The 23,895-nt window shown below is 34.6% G+C and overlaps 1 protein-coding gene across 1 annotated transcript in view; it reads right to left on the bottom strand.

Moving 5' to 3' along the window:
- Nucleotides 1-379: 379 nt before the first annotated feature.
- gfra4b (GDNF family receptor alpha 4b) overlaps nucleotides 380-23,895 on the bottom strand; it is a 111,489-nt gene continuing 87,973 nt past the window's right edge. Inside the window, exons 2-8 of the mRNA XM_067382698.1 lie at nucleotides 19,236-19,511; nucleotides 18,101-18,181; nucleotides 8,632-8,977; nucleotides 7,393-7,502; nucleotides 5,986-6,120; nucleotides 2,218-2,381; nucleotides 380-525 (exon numbers count right to left, since the gene is read on the bottom strand). Coding sequence (XP_067238799.1) covers nucleotides 385-525; nucleotides 2,218-2,381; nucleotides 5,986-6,120; nucleotides 7,393-7,502; nucleotides 8,632-8,977; nucleotides 18,101-18,181; nucleotides 19,236-19,511 — 1,253 coding nt within the window. The 3' untranslated portion in view covers nucleotides 380-384. The remainder of the gene's footprint in view (nucleotides 526-2,217; nucleotides 2,382-5,985; nucleotides 6,121-7,392; nucleotides 7,503-8,631; nucleotides 8,978-18,100; nucleotides 18,182-19,235; nucleotides 19,512-23,895) is intronic.

The raw sequence follows: 23,895 nt of genomic DNA, 5'->3' as shown, positions 1-23,895 counted from the left end.
GATTTTGGAGTGCTAGAAGGTAATTTGGGATTTAGAAACGTGTTGGATTTGGACCCCACAAAAATATGATTTTACACTAAAACTCTCAATGAACAGCACAGTTTCATATTGACTCTGTGTGACGCTATGTACATATGTACAGGTACGCTTTCCACTGGCCTTTGCGTTTGACTAACCACATTCATTTCTACAAAAGTGCCTTGCAAATTCAGATTCTGTTGGTTTTACTGGCGGTTCCACAGAAACAGAGAAAACACGATGACTTCAGTGTTGGAGAAATGAGGCCAGTATGGCCGGTTTCTTCAGCTCTGGAGCTGAATATGTTCCAGTCTGTCCAAAATCATGGGCCCGTCAGAATAGATGTCTCAAAAGTCTTTAGTCTGTTTATTCATCACAGCTGAGCAGGATGCTAAGAAACATACAAATCCAGACAGGCAGCGCCGCTGCGGCAAACGCTCGAGCGGAGTTCTGCTGTGTGTCGAAGGACGCGGTGGAGTCGGACCAAAGTCTCACCTTTGCAGAGTCCTGAAGAACGAGAAAGAATGATCAGTTTATAATGGGAATTGCAATCTAGAAAACATTTGCATTTCCCACCAGCTTCATGTAAGTTTGGTCATATACACACCAGGGTCAGAAATTAACTTTTCCATTATATTTGTCCCAAGGAATTGATTTCCACTGACATGGCATTTATGTTTATTTGCACAGACTCTTTAATTTTGCTCAAAGGTGGCATACATGAATTTACACAATAAATGCATAATGTAAATAGCCTACATAAATTATAACTAAAATTATACAATTACAGAAAAACTAAACAGTGTTTCCAGAATATCAAAATAGTGCTCATTTTACAAGTATTGTAAAAACAGATAAACTTAAGAAATATCATGTTGTTGTTGTTTTTTTTTTTGTGGCACCATCTTGGATATTTACCATGATAAACCATGTTATTTTAGGACATTTAATGTAAATACCCTGGTATTTAAATATGGTAATCATGCATATGTACCAAAGCACTATGGTATCATCATGATGCTGTTACTGTACTATGGTACCACAGCAGTTTAGAGCTGCATGATTTTGGGAGGGAGGATTTAGATTTTTCTGATAAAAGTTGCAGTTGTGATTTAAAAAAAAAAAAAAAAAAGATAAAAAATATGATTTTAATCACTGGTTAAACCACTGGAGTCACATGGATTACTTTAATGATGTCTTTACTACCTTTCTGGACCTTGAAAGTGGTAGTTATGTTGGATCTGAATGGAGGGAAAGGAACCTCTCGGATTTCATTAAAAATATCTTAATCTGTGTTCCTAAGAGGAATAACACAAGGGTGAGTAATAAATGACAGAATTTTCATTTTTTGGTGAACTTATCCTTGAAATCATAGCCGTTTGTAAACGGCACTAAGCCACCAACAGTTTAAAGATTCACTCATGTTTATGATCATAACTTTTGAAGTCCTAGAAACAAACTTCCTCTGATTCCATGGCTCGTGCTGATTCGAATGCACCTTATTGACTTTATTTCCATCATGAAATTTTTTTCGCCATTTAGAATTTTCCCAAAAACCTACTTTTTCGAGCGTTTGTCCAATTTGCACGAAATTTGGTATGTAGCATCTACTCACACTCCAGGCAAAAATTTATTAAAAGATTTTTGATCGACCAATCTGTTCTGTTCAGTATAGTGCGTCAACAAATTTGACGTCAAGCACACAAAAAAATGTATTTAATGCTGTATCTTCACAATGATTTCGTGTATTGACACCAAACTTGGTATGTGTCATTACAGGCATGGCTTAGGGGTGCATGCACAGTATCGCCACCTACTGGTGCCGAGATAAGAAAAATGGCTACTTTTGCTTATAGCTTTTGAATTGGTCTCCTTAGATTCCTTGAGGCATGCCAATATCCAATTTTCTGTGGTCCGCCATTTTGGGCGTCAGCTATTTTGAATTTTGTCATAAAATGCTGTGTTTTATATCACAATTTTGGTTTTATTTCAACTAGTCACACAGCCATGGTTTTACTGTGAGACTGCCCAGTTGCCATTTCACTTAGAGCTCTAGAGAAATCAGCCCAATTTTGCAATCTCTCAGAATCACAGAAAAAAATCTCTTTTTACTGAGTGAAGCCAGTTCCTTTGCAGCCACACTACAATCAAAGTAGTTATAAACCCATAACCAAACTGCTCCTCATCTCTAACCCTCACCTGTGTGGGTTTAGCTGGGCTCAGAACGTCCTGTTCAGTCTCCATGGTGACAAACACAGGAGTCGTCCGCCGTGGCCCTCTGTCCGTCACAGGGCTTAACCGCAGCAGTTGGGTGGGAGTGGGCGTGAAGTCCATTCCATTCCCAAACGTCAGGAGAGCGTTCCCTATTCATGCAACAGACAAGACGTCCCAGCTCTGAGTGAAACAGACATCATTTCCATTCGCAACTGCTTCTGTTATCAGACGCCTATTTGAATTCTAGGCCGAGAAGAGCTCGGCGCTTTCGGGCGCTCTGTATTCTGCTCAGGCCACACGGCTGCACCTGCCTCTCCACATCCTCTCATTAACTCACAGATGAGTGGCTTGACCAAACATCACTCTCATCCGCTCACATCGCTCACTCCGAGAGCTGCCATTTGGCTGTCTGAGGAGTTGCTTCATGTAAGAGATCTCTGTTTGAACAGGACTGAGCAGAATATTGCGGCTGTATTGACGAATCGCTATATATAATACATAAGGACCTTCAGAAACGGGACTGGAGAAGTGTGACTGAGAGAGGGCTGGATATCAATCAGAGATTCATTAATGCTTGCGGCTCCTGACATACATCAGAGCATGCTTTGGACTTTAGATAGCTCTTCATATTTTCAAGCATCTCTGGCCTACTCAACATTAGATGCTAGACGATATGAGCATTGTGCAAGTTTAGAGAACAAACACATTTCAGTAGTTCAATTTCAAATGTTTGGGGTCAGAAATGAATACTTTTGTTCAGCAAGGACACATTCAATTGATCAAAAGTGACAGTAAAAATCTTTATAATTGCTGTTGTTTTTAACTTTGTGTTTATCAAAGAATCCTGAGGAAAATGGATCACGTTTCCACAAAAATATTAAACAGCACAATTGTTTTCAACATTGAAAAAATCATAAATGTTTTTTGAACAGTAAATCATCATATTAGAATGAAGGACATTGAAGACTGGAGTAATGATGCTGAAAATTCAGCTTTGATCACAGGAATAAATGAAATGTTACTATATATTCACATAGAAAACAGTTATTTTAAATTGTAATAATATGTAGGGGTCAAGCCCTGAAGCCCCTATTGAAAATCGTTAGTTTTCTTGTTATTCTTCTTCCGCTCTTGAGTCTATGGCAGCCCATAGAACCGTATGGTAAAAAAAATTGAAATTTGGCACACGGATAGAGAACAGTCTGAAATGTTACCATAGCAAATTTGGAGCCTCTACCTCAAACCCTCCAGTGCCACCAACAGTTCAAAGATTTACTCATGTTTATGCTCATAACTTTTGACGCACAAGTCCTAGAAACAAAATTCTATTTTTTATCTGATTCCATGCTGATTTGAATTAATTTTCTGCTATTATTAATTTTCTACTCTTTCAAACTCCTCCTAGAGTGTTTGTCCAGTTTTATTAAAAGATTTTTGATCCATTCTTGTATAGCGCGTCAATGAATTTGACACAAAAATGGATTAGATGCTATATCTTCGCAATGTTTTGGTGTATTGACACCAAACTTGGTATATGTCATTACAATCATGATTTGGGGGTACATGCACAGTATCGTCACAGCACCACCTACTGGTGTTGAGATAAGAAAAATGGCTACTTTTGCTTATAGCTTTTGAAGCTAGTAGAATGACCTGCCGTGCTCTATCCTAGCAGCTGAGTCTTTAGCCATTTTCAAAAAACTGCTAAAGGCTTATCCTTTTCATCAACACTTGATCCAGTAATATTAGCCCTTACTTTTTCTTTTCTTTTTTCTATTTCTATTCTCTCTCTCCATCTATTTATAAAAAATCCTTGCTACGAGCACTTTGCTGGATAAACTGGGACTGGACACGGCACTTGCATACAGTTGCACTCATGTTGATTTGATTGCTTCTACTGTTCTCATTTGTAAGTCGCTTTGGAGAATAGCATCTGCTAAATGACTAAATGTAAATTAATTGGTCTCCTTAGATTCCTTGAGGCATGCTGAATTGAACGATATCCAAATTCCGTAGTCGGCCTTTTTGGGCGTCGACCATTTTGAATTTTGTCATAAAATGCTGTGTTATATGAACGTGTGAACGTATAGTTACGAAATTTGCTATGATTCATCGAGGCCATGTTCTGAGAGCACCTGTAAAGTTTTAGGTCAGCGACCCCTAGTGGTCATGAGATATAATGAAATTTATGAAAAATACTAGTGAAAAATTCAACATTATAGAATTTTATTCAAAACCTACTTTTTTGAACTCCTCCTACAAAATTTGTCTGGTTCGTACAAAATTTGGTATGTAGCATTTACAGACACTCATGACAAAAAGTTATTAAAATATTTTTGATAGACCCAACCGTTGTTTTATACTGCGTCAACAAATTTGACTGCGAGCACACCAAAATGGATATGCGGCTGTATCTTTGCTAAAGCTTTGTGTATTGACATGAAACTTGGTACATGTCATCACAGGCATGTCTTGAGGATGCATGCAGAGTTTCGTCATAGCGCCACCTACTGCTCAGAAGTTATAAACCAAGATATTATGTTATAAGCGCTTTAACTGATTTGATTTAAATAGCTTTATCCCAACCTCATGATCACAGATGTCCACAAATATTTCATTTTCTGCCCTTATTTAGCTTGACCCTGTAATTGCTGCTTGCAGCTAGATTTCACATTATTACAGTTTTTACTGTATTTTTGATCAAATAAATGCAGCATTGGTGAGCAGAAGAGACTCATTAAAAACACAAGTTCAAATGTTTTAGTTTTCAAAAACATTAAAATTCTTATTTTGTAATTAATGTGTAATTAATTATTAATTATTAAAGTGTAATTAATATTTTAACAATGGATTTTCATATCTTAAGAATGAAAGGTGTTTGAAAAGTACAAAAACAACCCTAAGATGAAAACATGTGACCTTCATATAAAGAAGAGAAGACAAAAGCCCATATATTCTGTCAATATAGATTTCAAGAACATTACATTGGCATTAAGGGTGGGGTAAAAGCAAACCTTTTTTTCCCCCAAGAATTATTATAATTAATCTTTACAATTCTTATCATATTCCTACATGAATAAACCTTGTTACTGAATGAATTCCAACACAACCCATAGACCGACAATCTAAAAAAGTGACACTCTTCAAATGCTTTTCAAAAATGTCCTGGTTCTGCTTAAATGGAGAATCAGGACGCAAGCGATGAGAGACCGATGAGGGGGTTTCAGAAATGTTCTGTCGTTTGAGAGAGGCAGCCTGACTGTTTTCTGTGCAGTGGGTCTGAACACTAGGTTGATGTGACATACAGTATAACGGAGAACGTATGACTAATGGTGCAATGAATAGCAAGAGGAGGCTTGATAGTGTTCTGTGCTGCTGTGAAGGACATCCAACTTTAATATAAACTTCTACTTTAAAGAATTAAAAAGTTTATGGACAGCTAAAAGTAATTAAAATGCATTTCCCCTCCTCAACAACTTCAGTGGCCTTCATTTAAAAATCTGCACGTGTTCTTTTAATGCATGCAGTGTTTAAAATTCATTTATGAATTTAAGGTTCAGAAACTTTTGACAATGATGAATCTGTTGAACCACAATAGGGTTTAAAACAGAGCATGTGATCCTGCCTTCACATTACAATGTTGACTAAAAATAACCATCTCCTGCCAGACTACACATGCAATGTCCTTACAGTATCAGGTTTTCATGATATGACAGCTGACATAAATGATTTACAGGAGCAGCATTCACTCACTTAGACAGAGGTTGTCTGTGAAATAGTTCAGGAACTCGGTGCACTGGTCTCTCAGATTCCCGCTGGCTGAACACGAGCACCAGGGAGACACGTTGGATGTGGAGTTGTCCACGTAGTTTGGGGTGATTGAGCTGCCTGCAATACCAAAAGGCCAGTGTGAACATGGTGACTTTTGTTGATTTCCATTAACATGGTCAGTACACAAAATAGCATATATATATATATATATACAGTACAGTCCAAAAGTTTGGAACCACTAAGATTTTTAATGTTTTTAAAAGAAGTTTCGTCTGCTCACCAAGGCTACATTTAATTAAAAATACAGTAAAAAACAGTAATATTGTGAAATATTACTACAATTTAAAATAATGTACACACCATTTACATTAACATAATTATTTTTATACTGTACAAACAGTATTTTCCATCCCTTAATCCCTTAATCACAGCCCTTAATTTACCCTTCTTTTTTTTCACATTTTCAAAAAAAGAAATAAATCAATAATAATAATAATAATTTGGTATGATTTCTTAGCGGTTTTGTTTTTGTTTGATGCATATATATCATCAGTGTATATATATATATATATATAAACAATATAATTATTTATAGTATAAAAATATTAAATATGCTATAATAATAATACAATACCTATGAAAAAAAAACAAATATATATATATATATATATATATATATATATATATATATATATATATATATATATATATATATATATATATATTTTTTTTTTTTTTTTTTTTTTTTTTTTTTTTTTTCATATATATATATGTTTGTGTGTGGAAAAAATCAATACAAACAGTTTATATGTAAAATAATATATATTATTTTATTTATTTGTTTTAATTTTTTATATTATTTTATTTATATAAATTATAATTATTATTATATTATTATATATTTAGATTTTTTCATGTGTGTGTGTGTGTGTGTATATATATATATATATATATATATATGTATTTTTTTTATAGGTATTGTATTTAGAAATCAAATTTCCTGTCAGAAGTATGTTTGTCAAATAAAAAATTTCTGTTTAAAAAAGAGATTTATTTCAAGCGGATTCTGTTTGCTCAATATCAAATGAGTGTGAAGCAGAACTAAACAAACAAAAAAGGTTTTATGTAACAAAAAGCCTCATAAAAAATATTGCTTTCAGTATGTTTTATTGGGAAGTGAAATCAATCTCTCCATGACTTTGAAAGTGCCTAGTTTTATAGTCTCTCATCACACAGACACACAGGTGTTTCTCTGATCTAGGGAAAAACAAAGGTATAACTCTCTAAATGAATTACATCAGCCTTACTCCTGTTTTAATGGACATGAGAAAGCAACAGCCGCAATTACTGGTTTGCAGAACAAATATCTAAAGCACTTAAAACACTTACCTATCAGTCCAGTGTAAGCAATAAGACATGCTGCGTAGTTTCCCTGCTTGCAGCCGGTGGCAGACTGCTCTTCTGGCTGGCAGTCGTACTGAAACTGGGCCAAACGAGACCTGAAGAACAAGCACAACTGTATATGGACAGCAGTCAAGTAGACAGAAGTGTGTGTCAGCCATACTGACATGCCCATGAAGATGATCACCAACATGGTCTCAATTGGTTTCACTTCACAAACGTTTTAGATTAAACTGGCATCCCAAAACAGTACCAAAATTGTTTCACATACACAAATAAAAATATGGGCAACCAACCAACCAAACAAACAGTCGATTTAAATCCCAACATCATGACAACGACTTTGATAAATAGTCATCATCATATTCATGCCATGCTGCTTCTCTTGACATCATTCACTAAGACATCTGAGTCATCTCACAACCAAATATTATTTTCAAAGCGGAAATGTTTAGATCCTGTCTTTAATACCAATTAATCATCAACAGATGGTTTTCACTCTGTTATTTATAGTGATAGATGATTTCACCAAGTGCAACATGTTCCAGGATCAACATCTTTGTTGATCCTGGAACAACATTTCAAACAACCAATCAGATCCGTTTATGTCAAGTTTAGGCTTACAACCAAAGTTAGGAGCTTCTACATCAGTGTTATTCATGTATCATTTCCCTGATTTTAGGGATAACTTATGGATAGGGTTAGGTTTAGGGGTAGGGATATAGTTGGAAGTACATTTTCAGAAAGGAATGTTTATGCAGGATTAACAAAATATGCGTCTATCGCAGCAAAATCACTGTGCACTGAAGTATACAATCTGAGGATCCAGAATAATATGTCTTAATATGCCAATAAAGTCTTGATGAAGGGCCTGAATCTGACTTCATCTACCCTACAATGCTCAATATTAAATGCACAATCATGGGGTTTTATCTGGCACAGATCTACCAGCCTGACTTCAAAAACATTTCACAGGGTCTCATAGCTTTAATTTGTCTGTCCAATGCCCATTTATACAGACATGGTTTACGAGGAATGTGAAGAAAAGCTCTTTTCTTATCAGCAGTAATACGCGAGTACTCTCTTTTCTCTAGACAGCTATAGAAATCCAAGGCTTTCTTTACCCTGAGAAAAGAGTGCATGCAAGGTGAGTTTTTTTTTAATTCCGCCACCTACATGGTATGTGGTTGTCCAAACCCACAGAGAGTAGAAGCTTTTGAAACTGACCTGCAAATATAGTCGGCCTTACAGATTCTCATCTGGGAGAGGCAGCTGGGTTTCTCTTCTCCCTCGTAGGAGCAGCTGGGCACGATGGTCTGACGCCGCCTCTCCGAACAGGCCATGTCGCTGCAAGGGCAGAACAGCAGTTCGTGGGTGTACTCCGGAGGCACCCGGTCGAAGAACCGCCGCAAGGCCTTGTTGCACCTCGATTGGTTACACAAACCCGACTTGGTGGATGGCTTGATGCACGTTGACACATACTCTGTGCGCAGTTTCTGACACACATCGTCAATGTTGCAAGCTTTGGCCGCATCCAGGCAGCGGTTCACTGTTGTCATACCGATCTCGGAATCTGTGGAGAATAAAAAGGTTTCTCAAATCCCATCTTTAGGATGTTATAAAATCTGGTCTGTTTGGTCAAAAAGTGAAGCCAATATCAAAAACACGACCCTATAGGTCATTTTTCAAGACGTATGACCGTCGTTACCAATCAAAATGTGTGTTCATTTAAATGCAATGTGTGCACTTTTTACACCATTTGTCCTATTTCCATTTAGCAAAACTAATTTTTTATTAACGACTACACCCACCCCATCCCTAAACCTAACCTTAGTGATTTATAGTGCATATACAATTTATGAGCACATGCGTTCCCTGGGATCGAACCCACGATCGCATTTTCACATGATTGCATATTGTTATATATTGCAATGCTCTGCCAATTGAGCTACGCGAAACACGAAATATGACGGAGATAAAAGGGAATAATGCATTAAAATGAAAGTGTCCTGTTGTCGATAGGGGTGCAACTTTAGTAAACACTCTTATGGGTCATTTTTTAGGGAAGTGACAAACGACTTATATAGGTATATTGGTTGGAGAACATGTTGCAGTATCTAGTTAGTCTCAACCTCATTGGATTAACCAAAATTGGTTTTCTGTACATCCAGTCAAGGAGAATAAATGGTTTTGCCAGATTTTTATTACTGTGCTATGATTAATTTCATATAGAATTGCTCCTAAGCACTACATAAAACAAAATTAACTTGGGCTGGCTGTTTTACGTGTTAGTCAGAGAGTCTCAACCTGTCTAAATTGGCGGTTCTTAGCCAGAATAGGCTGCAATGTGGACCAGACTTTATGCCATCAAAGGTTCAAAAGTCTGAAGTAAAAGGCAGTGTTATAGTTAGGGCTGTAGCTTTTTGTCAAGAAACACAGTATGCGTGGAGGCATGAATCATCATGAATAATGGGTGATTCTCACCAGAGAAGACAAAAGAATCGCATATTAATGACCTGAAATGACTTGCATATTAATGGCCGCATTAGCAGATAATGAGCTGAATCACGGACTTCTGACATGGCTCTCTTTTCATACAGATTACATAAACACAGAATGTTTGTTTTCGATTTGACTTACACAATTTAAAACCTGAAATTTCAACGTTTCTTTAGACATAAATCAAATTTTTTTATCATTAGTATTCATAAGTTACATTTCATTTTCTAAGAAATATTAGGTTGTACTTCGTTCAGAGGGAGACGAGAGATCACGCATCAAGTGTACACAATTAAAAGATGACATTCTATAGTTTCAATTGATATATTACTTATGTCTCTATGACAAAAAAAATATTTTAAGTCTGTTTTGACGCAAAGTGAAAAAAATCCTGCAAAACGCGCCGGCGCGTTACCCGACTCCAGAGAGTTTATGGTGCTTTCACACTTGATTCAGTTGCTTGGTCTGATTTTGATTGTTCCCCCCATCTCCTGCTCCCACTACATTGTGTTCACACAGTATACTTGGGTCCAAATCATGGTATGTTTCCAGGGCCTAATGTCTAGAGAGTCAGACTTGTAAAGGTTGCAGGTTCGAGTCTTAGTATCGGCGGGAAACATAGATGGGGGCAGTGCTCTCTTCCACTCTCATTACCCACAACTGAGGTGCCCTTGAGCAAGACCCGGGCACCACAGCAAAAACGTCTGCCCACTTCCCCGGGTGTGTGTTCAATACTTGTTGTGTATGTGTGTGTGCACTTGGATAGGTGAAATGCAGAGCACAAATTTAGAGTATGGGACACCATACTTGGCCACACACCATGTCACTTTCACTTTCATCAAAGTGGCAGCTGTTTACCCCTGTTGCTGTAATGGCAAAGCAGGAGAAGGCAAAAGTTGCTAGCCTCACTTTTAAACTTTGTTTTTTGAATGATTTGTTTTGTTCCAAAAGCATCTGCACAAAACAGCACTTGCATCCAATATGGCGCAAATGTACTACAAATGTTCTAAAGCACACAGGAGTCTATTTCTCCTGGAGACGAACAGAAATAAGATTCTCTCTGCTTGCAGTGTATCAGTCACGCTTGACAGGAACGTGAGTGAGAACACCCACAAACACACAGTTTTACCCACATGTCATCAATAGCGGTTCACTTTTGCAATTTAGTATGTTTGTGTTATATCAGCAGCTTCCCGTACGAGAGTTCACATGAAGAAACACCTTTCTGAGGCAGACTCGGGAGTTTGGAAAACACTTTTCAACCCAGGTGTACACCAAAAGTGCTAGTGCGAAAGCACTCAACGTCCAAATGCTCCCAAGTCCATGATAAGACCAAGATCATGAAAATATGGTCTTGGAGATTAATCCCATCTCATCCGGTCTCAACTATTACAACACAGGTCAAAACTTTGGCTACATAATAGGGGTGTAATGGTTCAAGTATTCGTCTCAAACCATCAAGGTCAGATGACAAATACAGTCAAAGGTGATCCACACTCCAATCCAGAAGGGGGCATGCACAGTAATGCAATGCTGTTTGCTAACTGCCACAACAGACAAAAGAGCAGAAGAAGAAGAGACGATCAATGCACCAACCCAAAACAAGAGTTACGATGGCACAGGAGAGCTTGCTATTAGCCTGTACGCTGAGTTTCGATTAATTTTTGTGACGTGCTCCACAAACTTCACAGAAAGGAAACCGGGACGGCAGAAAGCGGCATTCGGTATGTTTTCTCATTTTACAAAAGCACAATGTTTTGTTTTTATTTTGAGTGTACATAAGTTTCGAATGATGTCTTACTCTTATCTGTATGACCATAAATGACACAGTATTTTAAGTTGTTTCTGCTGTTATAATGAGACAAAATCACTTGGCATTGTGCCGATTTGAGTCGTTGAAGTCTCGCCACTACAGTCCAGTGAAACACAAAACTAATTTTTCTCCTTCTCGGTCATCTTTCTGTGATTTCTTGAAAAAACGTAATATTGAATTTTGTGCATCCAACATTGTCACCGCATTTTAATGAACTTTTACGCACAAAGAAAACTAATCTCTGCACAAGATTTATTTTTCATCATTCTATTTATTTTGTACTTTTTTAACACAAGAGATGCTTTTAAATTCTGTAGCTGGTTGCAACCAAATACCTTTTGTCTTTTAACAGCCCTACAAAAAATTAGGTCCCACTTTATATTAAGTGGCCTTATCTACTATGTACTTACATCAAAAAATAAGTACAATGTACTTATTGGGTTCATATTGAATTGCAAAACACATTTTCTGCTATTGAATTGGAATACTGGTAAGGTTAAGGAAAGCTTTGGTGGTATGGGTAGGTTTAAGGGAAGGGGTTAGGTGTAAGGGATGGGTCAACAGTGTAATTATAAATGTAATTACAAAAATTAATTACAGATGTAATTACATGCAGGTGTTTTTCAAATATAAGTACAATGTAAGAACATGTATGTACACAATAAGTGCATTGTATCAAATCATTAATTTAAATGTAAGTACATAGTAGTTAAGGCCACTTAATATAAAGTGGGACCAAAATATGAACTATGCTAGAGTGTTTACTGCTTAGTGTACCAACTACCTAAGGGGACTAAAGACCGCCAGGTGGAACAAACTGTAACTGTCTGTTCAAAATAAATGAAAAGAAACCTAGCACTGGGGAATTTTGCTTTTTCCTGTTGTGCCGGACTTGAACCATGACCCTAAAACTGAGGTACGTACCGAACCGTGACTTCTGTGTACCATTACACTCCTACTACATAATATTTAGTATATCTATATATGTTGCCATAATATTGAATTAAGTGTCAGGACAAAGGCAATATGACAAGAGGATGAAAAGAGGATGTGAACCTGCATTTCACGCTTATGTCCGTCTCGACATTTTGACTCATGAGGTGCATCGGACAGCACCATAGAGTAGAGATGAGCGGCCGTTTTCAATTCACATGGTGTTGTGGGACTGACAATGGAGAGGAGCAAATGGTGAAAGCATCAAAAAAGTGAGAAACTTTGTATTTAAATGAGAGGTGAAAAATATGGGCCGACAGCCAATCTCTTTGAGGCTTTTTGCTGTTCAGCCGACAAACAACTAAATGGATTTGAGTCGGATACATCAAAACATCAGACTTCAGTGTTTTTTGCAGCACCTTTTGTTCTTCTTTTCAAGACCAATTTTGGCAGTCTTCTGTTGCTATTTGGTTTTAAGGAGATTTAAAAGTTCTTGATGTTGCATTAGGTTCATTAGTTCAGTGTTTTTTGGGTCTTTTTGTTTTTTTATATTTTATACTTCTATTTTACTTTTTTTTTCTTTTTTTAGTTTTAGTTTTAGTAACACGGCCTAGGCTGTAAAACTACAACAGCACTTATTTTTTAGTTTACTTAACAGCATTTTTGGCATTTTAACATTTTTAAAGTAATATTTTGAGAATAAAAGATTACGAGAATTACGTTTTGAGAATAAAGTGTTTCGAAAAGAGTCGAAATTATGAGAATAAAGTATGTAGCATTAAAAAAATGTGTTCTCATATTGTCATTATAACTTCTTATAATGCTAAGACTTCTCAAAATCTTACTCTTTTAATCTCTTAATAATGATGACTTAATCTGTAAAACTTTGTTGTGTGCTAAAATGTCTGCTTTGGTTGTAACTGGAAACTTTATTTTTAAGATTGTAGGGTTACTAGATGTTCTGTGGCTATCACATGTGAGATGAATTCATTCAGTCACCTTTGCACATGTTGTAAAAAAGGAAATGCAAGGGTAATGTAGAAGTTCAGACAACTCAGGCTACTCTGATGCACAACTCATAACAACCAAAGGAAATACCTCTTGATGTGAAAGGAGATGGAACAAATTAAAAGCAATGCTGTGGAAACATCTTTCCAAGAAATAATTTTAGCATTCTGATCAACATCATCAAACAGAATGGTCTGCATCATACGAAAGCACAGTAAACAACTTCAGCTAAGGTCAGTAAAACCTGAGGAAATGAAAATAAGCAGCTCACTCAGGCTCTCGAAACCTCTATTTCATCGCAATTAATAATCACAGAAGAGTTAAGAATGCCTGTCTACATCATTCACATAGCAGCTTTGTTGATTCTTACAGAGATGATGAAAAATCCAGTCCAGACACAAAGCTTCAACAAACAAACTCAATGACTAATTTCCATAGGACAGCTGAACAAAAACAAGGGTATAACTAAAGGAGATGACAGTGAAAACAAGTTTCAGAGCAACGCTAATATGCAACGACTGAGACTCTCCCACGCCGGAGACACATTTGCACTGCTAATACACATGCTATTAAGATGTTCTGGACACCATGACATTTGAAGTGAAGATTATTGTACTAGGGTCTCAGTGTGTTAGTGTGTGTGCCTTTTGTTAAATAAGTCTATTTCTAAGCCCTGAGCTCCATTCTAGTCAGTCACAAAAAGACACATTGAAATGAAATGTTTGATATATTCAAGACTACATGTACTGCAATAAGTTTTTCTTACTTCACATGTACGTCAAATTGTTACAAATGCTGTTTCATTTACTTTCTTTTTCACAAACGCTTACTATTTTTTTCATTAAAGAGCATTTTCATATTCCGCCACTGAATACAAAAAGGTAATTGCGACTTTTGATCTCACAATTCTTACTTTTGTGTGATATAAACGTGCAATTGCGAGTTATAAAGTCAGTTTATGTCTCAAAATTGTGAGAAAAACTTCAAAATTGTGAGTTTACATTTCGCAATTCTTACTTTATAACTCGCATTTGCGACTTTATATCATGCAATTCTGAAAAAAAGTCAAAATTACGAGAAAAACTTGTAATTGTGAAAAAAATCAGATTTGTGAGTTTATTTTTCACAATTCTGACTTTAGAACTCGCAATTGCGACTTTATATCACGCAATTCTGAGAAAAAAGTCAAAAATTACGAGAAAAACTTGTAATTGTGAAAAAAGTCGGAATCATGAGTTTATTTTTCGCAATTCTGAATTATAACTCACAATTGCGACTTTATATCACGCAATTCTGACTTTATAACTCACAATTGTGAGTTTATATCATGCAATTGTGAGAAAAAAGTCAAAACTGTGAGATAAAAACTTGCAATTGTGAGGAAAAAAGTCAGAATTCTGTTTATATTTCGCAATTCTGACTTTATAACACGAAATTGTGAGTTTATATCATGCAATCGTGAGAAAAAAGTAAAAATTGTGATATATAAACTTGCAATTGTGAGGAAAAAAGTCAGAATTCTGTTTATATTTCGCAATTCTGACTTTATAACAAGAAATTGTGAGTTTATATCATGCAATTCTGAGGAAAAAGTCAAAATTACAAGATAAACTTGCAATTGCGAAAAAAGTCAGAATTGTGAGTTTATTATTCACAATTCTGACTTTATAACACAAAATTGTGAGTTTATATCATGCAATTGTGAGAAAAAAAGTCAAAACTGTGAGATATAAACTTGCAATTGTGAGGAAAAAAGTCAGAATTCTGTTTATATTTCACAATTCTGACTTCATAACACGAAATTGTGAGTTTATATCATGCAATTGTGAGAAAAAAGTAAAAATTGTGAGATATAAACTTGCAATTGTGAGGAAAAAAGTCAGAATTCTGTTTATATTTCGCAATTCTGACTTTATAACAGGAAATTGTGAGTTTATATCATGCAATTGTGAGAAAAAAGTAAAAATTGTGATATATAAACTTGCAATTGTGAGGAAAAAAGTCAGAATTCTGTTTATATTTCGCAATTCTGACTTTATAACACAAAATTGTGAGTTTATATCATGCAATTGTGAGAAAAAAAGTAAAAACTGTGAGATATAAACTTGCAATTGTGAGGAAAAAAGTCAGAATTCTGTTTATATTTCGCAATTCTGACTTTATAACAGGAAATTGTGAGTTTATATCATGCAATTGTGAGAAAAAAGTAAAAATTGTGATATATAAACTTGCAATTGTGAGGAAAAAAGTCAGAATTCTGTTTATATTTCGCAATTCTGACTTTATAACACAAAATTGTGAGTTTATATCATGCAATTGTGAGAAAAAAAGTCAAAACTGTGAGATATAAACTTGCAATTGTGAGGAAAAAAGTCAGAATTCTGTTTATATTTCACAATTCTGACTTCATAACACAAAATTGTGAGTTTATATCATGCAATTGTGAGAAAAAAAGTCAAAACTGTGAGATATAAACTTGCAATTGTGAGGAAAAAAGTCAGAATTCTGTTTATATTTCACAATTCTGACTTCATAACACGAAATTGTGAGTTTATATCATGCAATTGTGAGAAAAAAGTAAAAATTGTGAGATATAAACTTGCAATTGTGAGGAAAAAAGTCAGAATTCTGTTTATATTTCGCAATTCTGACTTTATAACAGGAAATTGTGAGTTTATATCATGCAATTGTGAGAAAAAAGTAAAAATTGTGATATATAAACTTGCAATTGTGAGGAAAAAAGTCAGAATTCTGTTTATATTTCGCAATTCTGACTTTATAACTCGCAATTGTGACTTTATATCACACAATTCAGACTTTATAACACAAAATTGTGAGTTTATATCATGCAATTGTGAGAAAAAAAGTCAAAACTGTGAGATATAAACTTGCAATTGTGAGGAAAAAAGTCAGAATTCTGTTTATATTTCGCAATTCTGACTTTATAACAGGAAATTGTGAGTTTATATCATGCAATTGTGAGAAAAAAGTAAAAATTGTGATATATAAACTTGCAATTGTGAGGAAAAAAGTCAGAATTCTGTTTATATTTCGCAATTCTGACTTTATAACACAAAATTGTGAGTTTATATCATGCAATTGTGAGAAAAAAAGTCAAAACTGTGAGATATAAACTTGCAATTGTGAGGAAAAAAGTCAGAATTCTGTTTATATTTCACAATTCTGACTTCATAACACAAAATTGTGAGTTTATATCATGCAATTGTGAGAAAAAAGTAAAAATTGTGATATATAAACTTGCAATTGTGAGGAAAAAGGTCAGAATTCTGTTTATATTTCGCAATTCTGACTTGATAACAAGAAATTGTGAGTTTATATCACGCAATTCTGAGGAAAAAGTCAAAATTACAAGATAAACTTGCAATTGCGAAAAAAGTCAGAATTGTGAGTTTATTATTCACAATTCTGACTTTATAACTCGCAATTGTGACTTTATATCACGCAATTCTGATTTTATAACACGAAATTGTGAGTTTATATCATGCAATTGTGAGAAAAAAGTAAAAATTGTGAGATATAAACTTGCAATTGTGAGGAAAAAAGTCAGAATTCTGTTTATATTTCGCAATTCTGACTTTATAACAAGAAATTGTGAGTTTATATCATGCAATTCTGAGGAAAAAATCAAAATTACAAGATAAACTTGCAATTGCGAAAAAAGTCAGAATTGTGAGTTTATTATTCACAATTCTGACTTTATAACTCGCAATTCTGACTTTATATCACACAATTCAGACTTTATAACTCACAATTGTGAGTTTATATCATGCAATTGTGAGAAAAAAAGTCAAAACTGTGAGATATAAACTTGCAATTGTGAGGAAAAAAGTCCGAATTCTGTTTATATTTCACAATTCTGACTTCATAACACGAAATTGTGAGTTTATATCATGCAATTGTGAGAAAAAAGTAAAAATTGTGAGATATAAACTTGCAATTGTGAGGAAAAAAGTCAGAATTCTGTTTATATTTCGCAATTCTGACTTTATAACAGGAAATTGTGAGTTTATATCATGCAATTGTGAGAAAAAAGTAAAAATTGTGATATATAAACTTGCAATTGTGAGGAAAAAAGTCCGAATTCTGTTTATATTTCGCAATTCTGACTTTATAACACAAAATTGTGAGTTTATATCATGCAATTGTGAGAAAAAAAGTCAAAACTGTGAGATATAAACTTGCAATTGTGAGGAAAAAAGTCAGAATTCTGTTTATATTTCGCAATTCTGACTTTATAAAACGAAACTGCGACTTTATATCAAAAAGTCGCAATTATCTTTTTTATTTTTTACTCAGTGGCAGAAACAAGCTTCCATTTATTTGAGTGCATCTTTGTTATACACATTTATTATTACTAAAGCATTATTTTTTTTAAAGCCAGGTTGTACAGCAGGTTGCCATATTGTATTAAACAGATCTTACCTGCAGTGATGGAGGCCAGACGGACAAAGTCATAACCTTTCTGCACTGCTTCATATGGATAGTTCTCTACCAGGTTAAGCCCTGCAACAACAAACATCTTGTTTCAGATATGAAATCGTATATGAAATGTTTTACACAGTACAATATATTTTATGGGACAATGTGGAGTCCAGCAATACTGTTAGATTAGGTGTTTTCCATCATTGTCCTAACCAGGTGTGACATGACGGCAGATGTTGTTAGAACTAACACAATTCACCACTACACCAATCAAAAGACAAAACTAAAACTTTCTCCAACAAATATGTAAACTTGAAATATTTTATTATATCACAGTAGGTGTTTTGTCACTGCCTGATTTTTAAAGGGCTCTTAAAAGTGTGAAATAGGTTTATATTTTTACAGTGAGATTTAACTGTGGGCTAGACGTGGTGAGAAATGCATCAAGAAACCAAAGCAACCAAAAAAATGTCCTGTTGCGGTTGGTTAGGACATCAACTTTGAATAAATTTAAAACAGATTTTATCGCTTGATGCTTTTTTGTGCTGCGCCTGGCTAGGACATTGTGTTTCATGTACATTTTCCATCCTGTCGTTGACAGCTTTAAGAATTCAACATGTAAATTACAGGTTTTTGACTGAATAACAGCTGCATACCAGTGTAGTTCACACTTCATCAGGGCAGGTCACGTTACTCGATGCTGAATATGTGTTGATATGCAGTCATATGTTATTTTGTTCATGCTTGTGATGTCTTTACCGAGTTATACCAAAGTTTGGACACATTTAATGTTTTTGAAAGAAGTCTCTTATGCTCATCAAGCCTGCATTTATTTGATCAAAAATACAGAAAAACAGTAATATTGTGTATTATTATTAAAATAATGGTTTTGTATTTTAATATACTTTAAAATATAATCTATTTCTGATCGCCATTACTCCAATCAGTGTCATATGATCCTTCAGAAATCATTCTAATATTCTGATTTATTATCAATGTTTTTGTAAACAAGTAAACAAAGTAAACTTTACCATTATATATATATATATATATATATATAGATACAAATTGAAAGTGAATTAGTGCCTTTCTCAAAGGTGGCCTCAAGACAATTAGATATTGTTGTGTTACTCGCCATGCATTCCAGATTGGTGTAGACTCCAGTATATGCTGAGACAGTTTTTCTCTCTCTTCATGCCTCGTCTGCACTGGCAGCCATGCAAAGGGCTGGACAACAGGGCAGAGACGGCGTTTGCACACTGACTGCGGGCACCAGGGCCGAGTTTCATGCTGCCGTTACCGGCAACGCACTGGCGAAGGGTCCGAAGGCGCGGGCTGCAGGTCTCGTCACTGGAACAGGTGTCTCCTGCTATAAGACAGTCTCTCCCCGCAGAAAGCAGTCCCTGCAAAGCTAAAGGGCATGAGAAATTTACCATTAGTGTTTTGCCCGATCTGGATGTACTGATATCATTAGGAGACCAAACAACCAACATTGCATTATCCATCTTCTCAGGTTTAAGTGACTGGTACAGTAAGTGGTTATGCAGCATCAGAAACAGCGGCCACCAGACGAAAACATCTCCACACAATACCCATCAGGTTTCAAACACCTGCACTTCATTAGATACAGTCACATCCCATCTGCTGTTCAGATGTAATTATTCATTTTTATCAACTGCAGCCTGCTGATCCAAGTCTTGTCTGTTACCACTCTGTCTGTTTATGCTTTTGTTTACTACTACCGTAAACCCTCCTGAATTCTGTGTATTGACACACTCTAAAAAATCTTGGGTTATTTTTTCTACCCAAGTCCTGGGTTAAGCTCTTTGGGTCATTTTTTGGGGTCATTTTTCCAGTGTTTGGGTAGTTTTTGTGTTACCCAGATCCTGGGTCAGACATTATAACCCAGGGGATGAGTTATTTATCTCAGGATTTTTGCGCCCTCTTCAGGAGAGAGCAGTGAAGCGTCGTCAAATTGGTGCATGTCTTTGGTAAAGTACAGGTTTGTGTGTGATTTATTTGATCTAAAATTCATTATTGTTCTGTATATCATTTAATTTTATGCAAACCGACATACGGTCGAGTTACGAGTTACCAGTTCCGCCTCCGAACTCGAGTCATCTCCGGCACGAGATCCAGCGCCGTTACGGTGTAAACAGGACAACAGAGACTGGTCGATTACTCTTGAATTACTTCTTAATGTGAAATTTTTACTTCTAATATTTGTTAAACAATCTTAAATGTAGGCAATATGTATTAAAAAACTATATAAAATATGCTTTATTTGTAAAATATGATCGAAAATAAAGGAATAATCATGCAAACCAGTGGTTATGTGGAGTATTTAAAAAAAAAGTTTAGACGATTTAAGTTAATCCATAAACATTAATTCATGTGTGAAGTAAAAAAAAAAAAGCTAGTATTATAGTAAAAATGAATCAACCCATTATTCTGAGTTAAATAAGTAACTAGGGCTGTCAAACTATTAATCACGATTAATCGCATACAAAATAAAAGTTTGAGTTTGCCTAATATATGTGGGTGTACTGTGTGTAATTATTATGTGTATATATAAATACAAACACATCCATGTATAGATTTGAGAAATATTTACAAGTATATGTATTTATTTATATTTTTATATAATTTATATTACATATAACTACATTTTTTGTACATAAATAACATATTTCTCTTAAATATATACATTACATGTGTGTCTTTATATATACATATTATTTACACACATTACTCACACATATATTATGCAAACTCAAACTCTTATTTTGTATGCGATTAATCGCGATTAGTCGTTTCACAGCCCTATAATTAACCCAATTTGCTTGGTAAAATTAACCCAACATGTGTTCTGTCCTAAATTTACCAGCCCTGTTTACATTCACTTTACATACTTGCCAAGACCTGCATTTTGACATTATTTTGTGTGTTTAAGCACAAAAAGCAGTGAAAAAGAACAAGTATGTACGATATATCGGCCACCATATCGGTATCTGCCGATATATGTTCATTTTTAATGTTATCGTTATTGACCCATTAAGACAATTTGTCCAATATATTAAAAAAAACTATAATTTCTTTCAGCTGAAACACTTCAGATGTGCACAGTTCACCATGATGGTTCTGAATTGCTTGAAATATGATTGAAATCACTTCAAAAAGGAAAATACATTTAAGTGCAACATGTGCAGCGCAAGTCTGTCATATAGGCTACATAATATTATAACGAGTACATTATAATTGTGTGTTTGGGACATGGATTTAATGGTGAAACTTTTGTTTTTGTAATCAGGCTCTCAAAAATTATATAAAAATTTTGATTTAGATTTATCGGCTAATATATCGGTTATCGGTATCGGCCAATTTTTTTTTTATATCAGTGCATCCCTTAAAAAAGAACTCAATTTAGCACTGAGAGGCAGCTTTATGTGGGTGTGAGCACAAAATCTGCAGGAAAGAGTAAAATTTTTGTAAAAAGTTGGGAAAATGTCTGACAAACATGTGATTGTGATATTTTGGGGGATAAATACTCAAAAAATCTTTTGAATTAAGATATTATTCAAATTTAGGAAGGCATGGAAGATATTTTAGCCAATCTCCAACATCATATTTTGCATGAGAAAACACATTTTCTTTTATTCTATACATCATGCATTAATTGGGAAAATCAAAATGACTTGATGATTTGAGGTTAGTAACACGATAAGCTTCTAATCCTGGAGATGTCACTTGGCATTGCTTAGAGAGTCAGAATGAATGCATTTACATAAAATAAAAGATGTGACACATCTCCTGAAATGACAGATACATAAAATACACTACAGGTTGCAACACCATCTGTTAATCCGCTGATTAATTTGCATGAGAAAAGTGCTCTGAACTAAATTCAAACAAAATGAGAAAATACATTATTTCAACATCTAACAGATTTATGCATGCGCTCGAGTTTTGAACAAATGACAACGTCAAATAAGAGGTAAAATCACAACCACATTTTTGGACCAAAAAGCAAATTAACAGCTGTTAAAAAGCATCATTGCATGACTTTGAGATGGCTTTTCATCCATCGGTGTGCTTGTTGGTGATAGCCTGATGTTTTTTGGGAATAGAAGAACCTGTGGGCTGATATTTTGCACCCAAAACACTCAAAAGGCTCTCTGACAGATGCAACCATATGCAGAGAGTTTTGTGGAGGCAGGGAAGGCGATGTATCATGACTACAGACATGAGAATAAATCAACATGACAGCGGGCAAAATGAGACTTTCTATATCTTATTGGAGCATTGTTCAACATTAGTGCCTGAGCTGGATTAGGAAGGGAAGAGTCTGATAAAAAAACAGCCGAGCCACAGTTTGATCAAACCAAACACAACCAGACAATTCATTATGTCAATTAAACAATCCCGTTTTCTCCTTCTACCAGGCTAGGACGCATATTAATGAGGGATTCTACTTTCTTAACTTTAGCTTCTGATGCATGTGTAATTTATTCCTTTTCTAGAGGTTTACGTTAACGACTGGAAATTGTGGCCACAAGGGAGACGTGTTTGAACTAATTCATATGGGAGTGACGTAAACAGCTGAAGAACTGGCCCTTGAGACTGGCTTCTGTAACGTGTGATGATCGTTTCTGCTCTAATGACTAGAACTGCACGCCGTGATGAATGTCATATTTTTTCCTCATTACACAAAATCTGACACTCATTAAGATCAAGATTAGTATCTATAGTTACACGGTGTGTGTAGAAGGCTGTATAATTGTTTACAGTTCTTCTTCAAATGATGCAGTTTGTTTGAGATCCTCCGAAAAATCCATATTTTAGTTCACTATATAGTTGGTTGTTAAAATAAATGCTATAACAATACAACAGTGCAAACCACACAGAGTCATATTTTGTCATATTCTGATTATGTTTGCATCATATTCATATTCTAAACTGATGAGCATTAGAAAAAAAAGTGCTTAAATAAGACTGTAATTACAGTGTAACAGTGTTATTTTGTTTTTTGTTTTGTTTTATTATACACTCGCTGAAAAAAAACGCTGGGTTAAAAACAACCCAAGTTGGGTTAAAAATGGACAAACCCAGCAGTTGGGTTAAATGTTTAACTCAACTATTGTTTAAAAATTACTATATGGCAGACTTAAAATGAACCCAAAGTATGTTGGAAATTAACATTTATTAATAAGTTTCATGAATAATAATTAAACCATAAATATTTATTAAATTGTTTATTAATAATTGCTCACCTTTTGATTATTATTGTTGCCTCTAGTAATTATGCGTCTGATTTTTAATTTCCAACCTATTTTGGGTTCATTTACGCCAGACATATAGTCATTTTTAAACAATAGTTGGGGTAAATAAAACTACACCCAAACATTTAACCCAACCACTGGGTTAAAACAACCCAATAACTGGGTTTGTGCATTTTTAATAATAATAATAATAATAATAATAATAAAAAAAAAATTATATATATATATATATATATATATATATATATATATATATATATATATATATATATATATAAACTATATCTCTATATATATAAGTTTTATTATATATTTTGAATTTTTAGTTTTCATGTTAATTTTATATTTTTAGGTTGTTGTTTTTTTCTGCGTTTTAGTTTAGATTTTTTTTTTTATTTAAGTATTTATTTAATTAGTTTAGTGCTTCAACAAGCTTTTTTCAGTTCATTGCCAAGAGACCATTTTATATTTTTCATTTAGACTAATATTTATATTTTATTTTATTACAGCTTTATT

The sequence above is a fragment of the Chanodichthys erythropterus genome, chromosome 1 (assembly GCF_024489055.1).
Source record: "Chanodichthys erythropterus isolate Z2021 chromosome 1, ASM2448905v1, whole genome shotgun sequence".
NCBI lineage: Eukaryota > Metazoa > Chordata > Actinopteri > Cypriniformes > Xenocyprididae > Chanodichthys > Chanodichthys erythropterus.
The sequence above is the reverse complement of the archived record's forward strand: the minus strand, read 5'-3'. Positions and strand labels throughout refer to the sequence as shown.